Raw genomic sequence first — 12759 nt, 5'->3', positions numbered from 1 at the left:
TAACCAAGAGGAAAATAAGGGAATGATTTTGGTGGCCGGCAATGAACACACAAGTAGAAAGGATTGTAAGGTTTTGAGGACCTTGTGTGAATTGGGACAACAATGTGGTGATGCATAGGTTGCTACTTAATCCTATTTCTGTTCCTAAGGGACCCTGGTTGGAATTGGCAATATATGTTTTGGGTGCTTACGAGGGTTTAGGTAAAAGACATATATATTTTCTGGTGTTAGTGGATAGATATTCACATTGGTGGGAGGTAGGTATTATAGATAGGGTGAATTCCTGAAATGTGACTGGTTTGTTAGAAAAGATTTTCAAAAGAGAAGGCAATCCTGAAAGTATGAGTGATAATGGCCCGCAGTAAAGAGCAAAATAAATTCAGTTTTGTTGTCAGTCAGTTTTAAAAATGAAGTTTTCTTCTTTATATCATCCTGAGGCTAACATAATGGTAGAAAGGATGAACAGAGTGATTGGGGTTGTATACAAAAGGCATTGGCAGATGGTTTCATATGGGGTGTACAGGTAACTCCGTACAGTGCTACAGGGTTATCCCCTTTTTTGTTTGATGAGAGGCAGAAAGTATAGCAGTACATTTTCTTCAGCATGGTTAAATGATAAATTAGGTATTAGGTTGGTGAATGAAGGTTGTGTTGCTGGTAAAATGTTGGCAATGCAGAGATAATGCAAGGAATACCATGATAAGAAGTTTAAGGGAAGTATAAGGAAGTGTGAAGTGATTGTTGGGGAATATGTCAAGGTGAAATGTGGTAGGAGAAATGGTAAGGGTTTGTTGAAGTATTGCGGTCCTATGAAAGTGGTAAGATGTTTTTAAAATGCAATGCTGTCAGATCGCAGGATGGAGTTGTGTGGAATCTTAATAGAGTTGTGAAAAGTAGAAGGACGGAAGAGAATGTAATGCAAGAGAGTGTGTGAGATCATGAAGCAGAAATGGATGTAGTGGCAGTAAATGAGCTGGAGGCGAGTCAGGTCTTGAGTGTCAATGAGTGAAGAGAAAGTGAGAAGTCAAGCAGTTTGATGGCGAGTGGTGAAGACATTAGTGTAAGGAAACGTGAACGGAATCATTAAACTCCTGACAGATTGAAAGAATATGTTCTTTATAAGTAAAATGTATCGTTTTTTATAAAGAGCGTTTGTTATTCAGCTTCAATTATGTTTGTATTTAGTGACGGTGGGGGATGTGTTGTATGCATATAGTAGAACTAAGGACTCTAGACTGGAGAGAGGTGTTCTAAGGGGACAGTTGGAGAAAGAGAGTTGAGGGAGAAGGAGTTGGTGGAGTGGTGTCCGCAGGGCTATTAAGAGATGTACTCTTGAAGACCAATACATGACGATTACTTTCAGTCCTTAGTGTGGAACCCAGTTATTTCAGTGGTGCAGAGAAAAAACAAGCAATAAGAAGGAGCAAGCAGAGTGTCCACGATTAGACAAATGAGGTGGCAGAATATAGAGAGAGCTATATATACGGAAGAGGGCAGGGTCCTTTGGAGGAGACAAAGTGAGAGATATGACAAACTAAAGGCTAAGAGAGGATGAGACAAAAGATAAAAAGAACAAATGGTGATACATGAGAGAGTACGAATGGGAATGAGAGCAAATATCCAAGGGAACATGGCGGTTGTAAGAAACGTAGAAATTGACCTTACTGCACTGTCATTCTTCATGTCTTTGCCAGGGCGTCTTTGGCGAGAAAGCCTCACTGCCGGAGTACAAGGTGGCCTCCGTGCGAAAGTCTCCATTCATCCTGCTGCACTTTGGTACCTTCAAGGCTGGCTGGGACTGCCTCATTCTCCTAGCCACGCTCTACGTGGCCGTCACAGTGCCCTACAGTGTGTGCTTCAACACAGCCAAGGACGACGGTGGAGCCCCTGCCCCACGCGGGCCACCCAGCGTCTGTGACCTGTCTGTGGAAGTCCTCTTCATCCTTGGTACCGCCGCACAATTAAATACGAATACGTTTTCAGAGAGCCCTTGTTTTTTTGTACAATAAAACTGCATTTCAGGACTCAGAGAAACACATCTATGTGTCCAAACATGCAGCCCATAATTCACCAAAGCAGGTCTACTGCAGCCCTGGTGTAGCTATGATGAGTGGAAGTTTGGGGGAAATCTGCTGTGGCTTTGATAGGTGCAGGTCTGCTGCAGCCCTGGTGTAGCTATGATGAGTGGAAGTTTGGGGGAAATCTGCTGTGGCTTTGATAGGTGCAGGTCTACTGCAGCCCTGGTGTAGCTATGATGAGTGGAAGTTTGGGGGAAATCTGCTGTGGCTTTGATAGGTGCAGGTCTGCTGCAGCCCTGGTGTAGCTATGATGAGTGGAAGTTTGGGGGAAATCTGCTGTGGCTTTGATAAATGCAGGTCTGCTGCAGCCCGGCCATGGCTTTGATGATCGGTGGGGTGGTCTCTGGCAGCCCTCCCATGGTTTTGATATGTGCAGGTCTACAGGAACACTGTCATAGCTTTAATAACTGAAGTTCTGCGCCAGCTTTATTGTAGCCCTGACATGGCTTTGATAAGTGCAGGTCTGCGGCAGCCCCATGACAGCCTTGCTGTGGCTTTAATGAGAGCAAGCCATTTCATGCTATGTACCCAGACTCTGGAATAACACACCAATACACATTATACCATCAAACATTGGCCTAATTTTTCCTGCACTTCAGGGAGGAATAAAGGCATTGCTCTTCAAGGCACACCTTGTACCCATTGACCCCTGGTAGCATCTCTTTCCCTGTCTCCACACTTCCCTAACTCTGTAGCCGACCCCTTTTTTGTACAGTACTCTGTTGCTTGCTAACTAGATTTGTGTTACATAAATCCCATACATGCAAGCCTAAATTCGGATCGAAAAGCCTTCTGGTCACTTCCTCGTCAGGCAGTAGCAGAGGCATCTTTTAGTGCCAGGGGTGGCTAATAGGGAACCAGCGGGAGGCTAGGGGGCTCACTCTGCACCACGGTGGAGCCAGGGGGGAGGTGGCCCTCCCTGCCCCCACCCCCTGGCTCCACTACAGCCACGTCCCGAAACCTTGCCTGAATTGGGGACCTACGAAATGCAGAACCAGCTTGGCCTACCAGAATCTCACACTCTTTCTCATCTACCCACCAGATATCATCCTGAATTTCCGCACCACCTTCGTCAGTAAGTCCGGCCAGGTAATATTTGACCCACGCGCCATTTTCGTGCATTACATCAGCACCTGGTTTTTGCTAGACCTTGTGGCCGCACTTCCAGTGGATCTCCTGTACGCCTTCAAGGTCAACGTGGTGAGTATTTGAAGAACCCCTTGAGACTATGGAGTTTTTGGGACTGAGTAATTGGTTTGTTCCTCAGTGTGGAATTCATTATATGGAACAATTCCAAGCTCATTATGGTATAGCAGGAGGAAGCTCTCCCTTATAAGGCTCCCCATGTACTCCTCCATTCATTTCATGCTTAGTGTCCTCTCTTCGCAACCAGTCTAGCCACAATTCCATCCCAGTGCCCAACCTCCCGACTTCTTTGCAACCACATTGCCTTATTTAAATAACATTTGACAAGCCTGCCAACATTTTGACTGTTATAATTAATTGGTGAAACATGTTTTCTAACTACTTCTAGACACAAGGAGAAAAAGGCCACGTGTTAACAAGCACAAGGGAATCGGGGTTGGGCACCCAGCCTTGTAGCAGACGGATCTAAGCATAATTTTGTTGTCAACAGTTGGCAGCTAACAAAGCAGACATAGAACCTTAAAATGTCTGTAATGTGTGGTTTTCCACATTCATACCTTGGGCGTGGCCACATCTGTCTCCTTTAAAACAAGTAGTGCTCCTGACAGTTCCCACACACACAAGGGTGGCTCTAGGGTTTATAGGATCCTGGGCAGCAAAAGGATGCGTGGGCCACCCCTTACTTGCATATGTAGTGACATCACAGAACATTATGTCACATAATAAGTCTTTGTTCCAAGAGGGGATTTTGGAAAGGTACATTAAAAGATGTTTAGAGGAGAAAGCCAAGAGGCACGTACACTTAGATGTCCAATGTATGAATGGTCAATGTTATTTTTTTATTTATTTATTTATATACAGGAGGAACCATGCTCTTTTGATCACAAAAGAACGTACAATAGATAAGAAATCAGATTTGACGGGAAGCAGTGAGCCTCTTACAATGGGGTTAGTTTGAGTTACATTCTGACCTGATTGTTGAGGGGAGTAAATGAAACAGTCACCAGGGACAATATATAGGTATACATACATAGATTAAGGACAATACACATTGGAATTGTTTAAGAGTAGGTAAGCAGTACAGCCAGCTGTGCCCAGGATGTCACCATGATGGGTGGAGTGATAGGGTGCAATCAGAGGAAGTGAGGGGCAGAGGCAGGGGAAAAATGTTAGCCAGCAGGCAGATGAGAGGTAGGTTTTGAGGGTAAGTCGGAGGCCAGGAGGTTGGCTTTTCGTTTGGTTTTGAACAAATCCATGTAGACTGTTTCTCAGATGTCCGGGGGAAGAGAATTCCATGCACGTGGAGCAAGTAGAGAGAAGAAACAGAAGCACAGGGAGGGCGAGGAGTCACAAGGGTAGTCGAGGAGGCAGAGCAGAGATTGCGAGAAGGCTTGTAGAGTTCGATAGAGGAGGATACATACAGTAGTGCCTTACCATGGATAGATTTGTGAACCAGCAGAAGACATTTAAATCTGGCTCTGTTTTGCATCATCAGCCATCCAGCCTGGTGACGGTACGAGGAAGTAGGTGTGAAGTGAGGGCGTTCAAAGAGAGTCCTGGTAGCAAAGTTAATGATCTTGTTGAGAGGACAGAAAGCATAGTTGGGGATAGGAAAGAGGATGTTGGCACAGTAGTTCAGTTTAGAGTAGACAGGTGTGGTTAGGAGATGCTTGGCGGTGTTGAAAGGAAGGAGCTGCCTGATTTTCCTCATATATCAGCGGTTGAGGCGAGCTGCTGTTGCAGGTTTGGAGATGGCAGTAGAGAAGATGTGAGAAGGGTCATAGTTGATGCTGAGGTTTCTAACTGAAGAAGAGTAGGGTAGAGTGTCAGGTGGGAACTGGATAGGCAGAGGAAGAGATGAGAGAGAGCATTTGGCAGTGAAGAAGAGCACCTCTGTATTGGTAGAGTATAACAGAGAGTGGAAAGCCATCCAATATTTAATGGTAGAGAGACAGTTTGAAATTTTGATAGAGAGATTAGAGGAGAGCTCATGTAAAGATGAGAGAAGGAAGGGATTAGTGCCCCGAGAGCAGAGGTCTAGAGTGTAAAGAGGGTTGAACCGAAGACAGAACCTTCTGGAACACGAACAGTTAGAGGGGTCAGTTGAGAGGTGTTGTTGCTTTAGGAGACAGAATTGGCGAGGTGCGCATATTTAATTTTCGTCTTCCCACAGGAATCGAGCAAAACAAAATTGCGGATTTTCATTTCTGGAAAGCATCCCTGATGCAAAACACCATGGAAGATATATAAACGTTTTTTGAGGGCATGGTGCACACTCGTCTCCATCAAATATTTTGAAAACTACTAAACTGATTTACTCCAAATCAGCAAATGGCACATATGCAGTGCTTCATGTCTAACTTGTTTCTCATTTGGTGCAAATTCGTATAGTGGATTTTGCGCTAAAGTTGATCAATTGAAGCACTTTTTCTTAATAGTTTTTCCACTTTTAAACATATTTTCTCAAAGATTTGCAGTTTGGGGGGGCAGGATAAACCTTTGTTTTGTAAAATGTCATCCAAATCCATATTGCGAGTCAAAAGTTATTAGCAACAGAATGTTGGGAAACATCTATGTAAAAAGGTTTCACCTTAACCATAGGGCGGCAAATTCCACCCTATAATATTTTGGTGCTGGGGTCACCATGTCCTCAACCAATAAATAAAAAGTAAACTAGTGAACAGATTTACACCAAACCACTAAAAGACAAATCTGCACCACTGTTTGAAAACCTATTTCAGATTTGAGGCAAATCCATCCAGCGGTTTAGGCTGTGGGCATGTTCAAAGAACAATTATAAAATAACAATAAATAAAGAATGTGCATTTTCCCCATAGGAAATCCAAATCAAACCTAAAAAAAAAGCATTGATTTACAGTTTTTGAACAACCGTAGCACGAAAACCGCTGAGTGGACTTGGTCCAAATAAGAAACAACCTGGGCACAAAGCATTGACTTACATTTCTTGCCTGGTTTGGGGGGTAAATCCACCCTTTAGTTTAACAAATATTTCACAGAGAAGGCGTTGCGCCCTGGTCCTTAAAACCTGTATATCGACCGTGGTGCTTTTTACAGTTTTTAGTTGCTGGATGGATTTGGATGAAATTTTCCAAATAAAGTATGTCAAGAGTGCCACTAAACTGGGAACAATTCGTTAGAAAATGAAAAAGGTTTTAAGAAAACATAAAAATGCTGTTTTCAGCCTACAAGCATTGATTTACCCTTAGAGAAAAAGTGCAGTTTTTGATCAGCCATAGCATACAAATCGCTTGGCAGATTTGGACCAAATAGAAAACAATTTGGGCACAAAGCGTTGACTTAATTTCTTTGACCGACTTGTGGTAAATCCATCAAGCAGTTTTTAAAATATTCGACAACGAACGGGCCCCAAGCACCTTGAAACCTTTACATCAGTTTTAGGGTATCACATTCTTTTGCAGACAGTAATTACTTTGTGGTACTTTACCACTAAGTAATTACTTCAGATTTTCGTTGAATTTTGTAGGGAATTTTGGGGTAAGGGGTGTAAAGGGGGTGGAGGGGGGTTTGGAGTATGGCCAGTAACACAAGTGAAGTAGGGCATGGGGGGAACACCCCCAAATTCAAATAAAAAGATTTGATGAAACATTTGAAGTAATTACTTTGTGGTAAAGTACCACGAATTACTGTCAGCAAAAGAACCTGAAATTGGTCATAGTGCTTTGCAGCACAGAGGCTGAGAGAGGCTAATAACTTTTCACTTGCTGGATAGATTTGGGTGAAATGTTCTGAATTAAAGGTTTATCAACCCACCCCCATCACCGCCCAAACTGGAACTGGAAACATTGGAAAGAATTGGTCAAAAATTGTAAAAGTTATTAAGAAAACTTCAAAACACAGTTTTCTGCCTACTCCCACTTGTTTTCCCATAGAGAAAAAGTGCAGCATTTTAATAGCCATAGCGTGAAAAACCGTTGGGCACATTTGGACAAAACTTTGGAATGAACTCCCCCACAACCTTAGAGTCTAATAACATTCTCGAGATTTATGTAGTCACTCCTAAGGGAACACTGATTGTTTTAAATGACAGCGCATAGATGGCCTGGCCGTAGGCGCTATATAAATACCGACAGCAATAGCAATAGCAACTGCAATCACATAAGGCTAGAGGTCGGGAGTGGGAAAGAGGATACCATTTGAATTTGGGCAATTGGGGGTGGGTTGGGGAGCGAGTCAGTGTAGAACATTTTCAGTTTATTAAGGGAAGACTATGTGAATCTCCCGAGATTACAGCGACAAAGCAGACACGCTCAGTATAAAATGTGCATCACACAAAGCGATGAGTGATAGGGGGTAAGGTGGTAATGGGAGAGGTTTAGGGAGGGAAAAAGCAATTGAGTGGAGTGATGGGACCTGGAAAAAAGAAGGCAGGCACATGTTGAGTGCCTGTGAGGATGTGACACACTTTTTAATTCTGAGCAATTGTTCCTTTTATCGTGGGAATCAGCAAACCGCCACCCTACCGCTGGAATTTCTGATAATGGAAATGATTACTGTGAAATTATCAAGGGAATAAGGAGTTCCAAAAAAAGTGTAACATCTACAGTGCCCACATCTACTGTGCAGGGAGCAATTGGTGTTTGCTAACAAATCAATGGTGTGACATGACCAGTGGCCATGGCGAGTAGGCCCAAAAGAAAGATATTGGTGCAACACGTACAGAGGTCACTGCCGATGGCAATAGCTAGTGAAACCTCAAGAAACTATGCAACATGTTCGTTCGTGCCCCATATGTAATCATATCATACTTTGGTTCAGTGTATAGTTCAATGTCATGTTATTATTGTTAAGTGTAATACAATAAAATATGTATCAAAGGAGGTCAACAAGAATATCCTAACTTATTTAAACAGTAATTTCACATTTGATGTAATTATTTATCTAATCGCGGTCATGCATGACATAATTAGTTATTTCACCAGTGATGTCATCTGTGATGTCATTGTGGTCATACGCTAAGCAAAAACAGGGAGCACATAGTTAAAGTGGACTTGCTTGAAATGTGGTTGATGAATTTCAGGGGTTTTGTTGCGTTAAATCAGATCACCTTAACTCTCTCTTAACCAAGATTTTTTCAATATATCTCCACAACACCATGAAAGTTGATTAAGCTATGTATAAAATAGCGCTGCCCTCTTAGACAAAGGCAATTTTCTGGAGAAAAGGTTGGTATTTAGGCTAATTTGCATACCCACAATGCCTTACTGTTGTGGCTGAGAACTGGAGGTGAACATCCAGCGATGGCTAGTAGGTGGCTTTGTGGAATGTGTGACTTGGCTCAAATGGACTTCCCTAATATATATATATATATATCACACAGCCACGGTAGTGGCTGTGTAGTTATGGTTAAATTGCTAATCCCATAGGAAGAGCACTTTTCGGGCAGCTTATAACTACGCTCCCCCTGGACGAATCCTCACCAAACTTTGCAAACAAAGTATATAGCCCACTCCGATTTTTTTTGCAAAGTTTGGTGAGGTTCGGTCCGGGGGGGGCAAAGTTATAGGGGGGTCCCAAAATTTCTTTTTTTCCCATAGACAGCCCAAACCGCTGGACGGATTTTCACCAAATTTGCGGCAGGAGCGGCGGCTTGGTCCCGAAAGCGTGCTTTTGTTAATTTGTTGTAAATCCGTCCAGTAGTTTTTTTTTTTTAAATGACCAAAACGTGAGGCAAAAAAATGTGTGATATCTATGTCCGCTCCGCAGACTCACTTCCCTGTTCGGTCCGCGGACTGGCCTCTGATTGGCTGTTCTGTCCGTGGACTGGCCTCCAATTGGCCAGAAAATTTGCGGACTTTTGCGTGTTCCGCAGACATTGAGACGAGCCCGCTGATTGGCTGGTGAGAAAACTTGGAATGCGTCAGTTTCCCTGAAGTGCCCGCCATCTTGGATTTGCTGACTTTTTTGGGGTCCGCGAAAACATTCTTTAAAAAGCAGCATTTCACTTGTCAAACTCAACAAACAATCTCTGGGGAAGTTGGGGGATGAGGATTGGAATGGATATGGCCATGAGAAGCCAAAAAACTGGTTGTTTCACCCCTTGAAAGTCGCGAACACTCCAGATATCTTGGGGCAGTCCTGTGGTGTTCGCATACACTTCAGATGTCCTACAACATCTGTACCTATTTCTGCATAACAGGGTTGGGGAAAATAACTTTTTGGATGGCTTATAACTTTTGCACCACTCAATGAAACGGCATGTCATTTTATTCTAGAACTAATCCTGAATGGTTTTGCAAAGTTTTGTGGGATTCTGTCAAGAGGGGGCATATTTAGAGGGGGGGGTCCCAAAATATTGTAAAGGCATGTAAATGTGCTGTCATTTGACCAATCTACACAACATTTGGCAAAATGATTTTGGATCTAGATATAAATGGTTTTCTAAAGTTTGGTGGGATTTTCTCGAGAGGGGGCGAAATTAGAGGGGTGGTCTTAACATTTTTAGATGGCTTATAACTTTGTTGCTATTTGACGAATGTGGACAAAAGTTTTGTGAAAGATTATAGACCCAACCTTCAATGTTTGTGTAAAGACTGAATGGATTTTGTCAAGTGGGGGCTAAGTTATATGACTATTGTATGTACATACATTTTGACACTTTAAAAAAAATAAAACATGGGCGGATTTCGAGCAAACTCGTGAGAAGCATTGGCAAGGACATTAAAGCATGGTTTTGCAAATGTGCCAGTGTTTTATTTTTTGCAAGTGTAATAATGTAGGTACAAAAAATAGTCATATACCTTTAGTGACTGAGGTATAGCCTGTGGTCGTGAGCAGTAGCCGGATTGTCTGGGTCATGGCATAAGGTAATGACGCGGACGATCTGGCCACTGGCCAAGACCGCTAGGGACGAAAAATGGTGTTAAAGTGGCTATGTCTACCTGGGACCGGCTATGTGGTAAAGTTATTCGAAGGTAGGATAGGTTTGAAAGGGAAAAAAAGTGCTTGTGGTAATATGTTCATAGGGTTTTGCAGGCTGCCATGGCAAGGGAAAGGGGCTGTGTACGGAGCCCTGCCTTCTCTTTCCATGTTGGCTGTCTTGGTAAAGGGGTTTCCTTCCTGCAGCGGGACGCGGCAGGCATCCCGCTGTAGGAAGAATAATCCTTCCTTCTTACAGCGGGAGGCCTGCAGCGTCCTGCTATAGGAAGAGAAATCTATGTTTTAGCACCCTGGGTTCCCGCTTTGGGAACCAGGGGTGCTAATGGCCTTTATCCCCCATTTCAGTTCTGTAGCCCTCCTTATTTATTTATAACGCACCAATGCCCGCAGACATCAGGCTGTGTGGTTACAGTATTTGTTGAGGAAGATGAGGTGGCGGAAGACAGCTTACTACTTTCTGACAAAGGAACAACCTTTCTGAGAGCATTGCGGTCATTGGATTTGGTGTGGCGGCGCACGGATGTGGTCCCGTAGGAGTACTGCCCAAGTAGTCTGTGACTGAGTACAAAATTGCACTATACTTTGGTAGCTTTAGTCTTTGGTACTCTCCCAACAGTAGCAAAGAACTGGCACACCCATGATTCGATCTTGGTGCTAGAGTAGGCATTTCCTCTCCCTCATCTTCTTGGTCCTCTTCATTGTCTTTGAAAGAACTGCGCTTTTTTTGTTGTGAAGGTCCTCCAGCTGGTGGTGGTGGTGGCTCTTGGGGAGAAGGCATAGCAATGACTGATGCTATTTTTAAGATAAATAGCAGTTTTGATAAAATTCTTCCAAGTATGTACTGCATACTAGATTGGAATGGATAATGAGTATGAAAAGGTGTAGGAGGTGTGCAAAGGAAATTTTGAAGTTGAAAGTTCCTAGATGAGTAGAAAATGCAGTTCCAAACTGTCCGCGAAGGTTGGATCTTATCGTGAAGTGCGTACGGGTTCTCAGACACGTCATCATGCCGCGCGACAGCTTATGGTCATGTGGCACTGTCCGGAAGGTCCGCAATGAAGTCAAATGTTCGTAGATGTCTACGGATGCAAAACTAGTTGAAATACTTGTAAAAAGTGTAAAGAAGTGTTAAAAATGATTCTAGAAGATGGGAAATGGCAGAGTTTTAAGGTGACACTTTGTAAATTGGACACAAATATTGTTATATTTGGTAAGTATGATATTAGTAAGTTGTAGGAAAATTGCATGCACTGGTAAAAACCCATGAAATTCACAGAAAAAACGTTGTTAAAGGGATGTTATGGTTAAGTTGGACTAATGAAAACCTATAAAATTCAATGAAAAACCTTTGTTAAAGGGACGTTATGGTTAAGTTGCACTAATAAAAACCAATGAAATTCAGTAAAAAAACGTTGTTAAAAGGACGTTATGGTTACAAACAAAATCGATAAACCCCTGAATTTCGCCAGTTATGGTAAACTAAGCAACCATAACTCGCGCCACCACTGTGCACTACTAAGACTAACATCCAGGACATCAAAGATGACATCACAAATATCATTGATGACATCACTGAAGACCGTGCTCACTAGCCTGCTGAAGGCCATGTTCAGTGGGCCTGATATATATGTATAGTGGTCACCGCCCAAGAGCGGGGCCATAGGGCATGGCCGATGCCATGACTAGTGGCCTCGTAGTGTTGTACAATATACAGTGAGCATGGCTAAAAGCCGTGGCCACTGCCCATGGCTGAAGGCCATGCCTAGTGGCTTGGTAGTGTTGTAAAATATACAGTGGGCACGGCCGAAGTCCATGCCCAATGGCACTGAAAAAACAATGGTATGAAAAAACCCTTAAAATTCACCAAAAAAACTTATGTTAAAGTTTAGTTAAATTGCCCACATTTATCGTAACAAAACCGGTGAAATTCAGCGCATTTGGGAAGTCGTGACCGGCTTAACTTGGCGAGTTCCCATTGCAAAGCCCATGAGCACATACATATTATAGGAGAAGGAATGCAAAATGACATACAAAATGGCATTATGGGGCACATGGCATTATGGGGGACATCTACGGGAATTCTCCAAGTTAAACCGGTCATGACTTCCCAAATGCGCTACATTTCAGGGGTTTTGTTGTGATACATTTGAGCAACTTAACTAAACTTTAACATATGTTTTTTCAGTGAATTTCAAGGGTTTTTTGTACCATAGTTTTTTGCTGTGCCACTGCTCGTGGCCTTCGGCCGTACCCACTGTATATTTTACAACAGTAGATATATATATATATACATATATATATATATATATATATATATATATATATATATATATATATATATATATATGTATATATATATATATATATATATATATATATATATATATATATATCACACTGCCACGATAGTGGCAGTGTAGTTATGGTTAAGTTGGTGTTTCCATAGGAAGAGCACTTTTTGGGCTGCTTATAACTTCGCCCCCTCTGGACGAATCCTCACCAAGCTTTGCAAAAAAAGTATATGGCCCACTCTGAATTTGTTTGCAAAGTTTGGTGAGGATTCGTCCAGGGGGAGAAAAGTTATAGGGGGGGTCCCAAAATTTCTGTTTTTTCCCAT

At 42.7% G+C, this 12759-nt stretch overlaps 1 protein-coding gene across 1 annotated transcript in view; it reads left to right on the top strand.

The window, feature by feature from the left end:
* Positions 1-12759, top strand: part of KCNH3 (potassium voltage-gated channel subfamily H member 3) — a 472503-nt gene that overhangs the window by 240861 nt on the left and 218883 nt on the right. Inside the window, exons 5-6 of the mRNA XM_069653804.1 lie at positions 1695-1947; positions 3121-3278. Coding sequence (XP_069509905.1) covers positions 1695-1947; positions 3121-3278 — 411 coding nt within the window. The remainder of the gene's footprint in view (positions 1-1694; positions 1948-3120; positions 3279-12759) is intronic.

The sequence above is a fragment of the Ambystoma mexicanum genome, chromosome 3q, assembly GCF_040938575.1.
Source record: "Ambystoma mexicanum isolate Mex_15411 chromosome 3q, UKY_AmexF1_1, whole genome shotgun sequence".
NCBI lineage: Eukaryota > Metazoa > Chordata > Amphibia > Caudata > Ambystomatidae > Ambystoma > Ambystoma mexicanum.
This window is presented reverse-complemented; position numbering and strand designations above follow the sequence as displayed.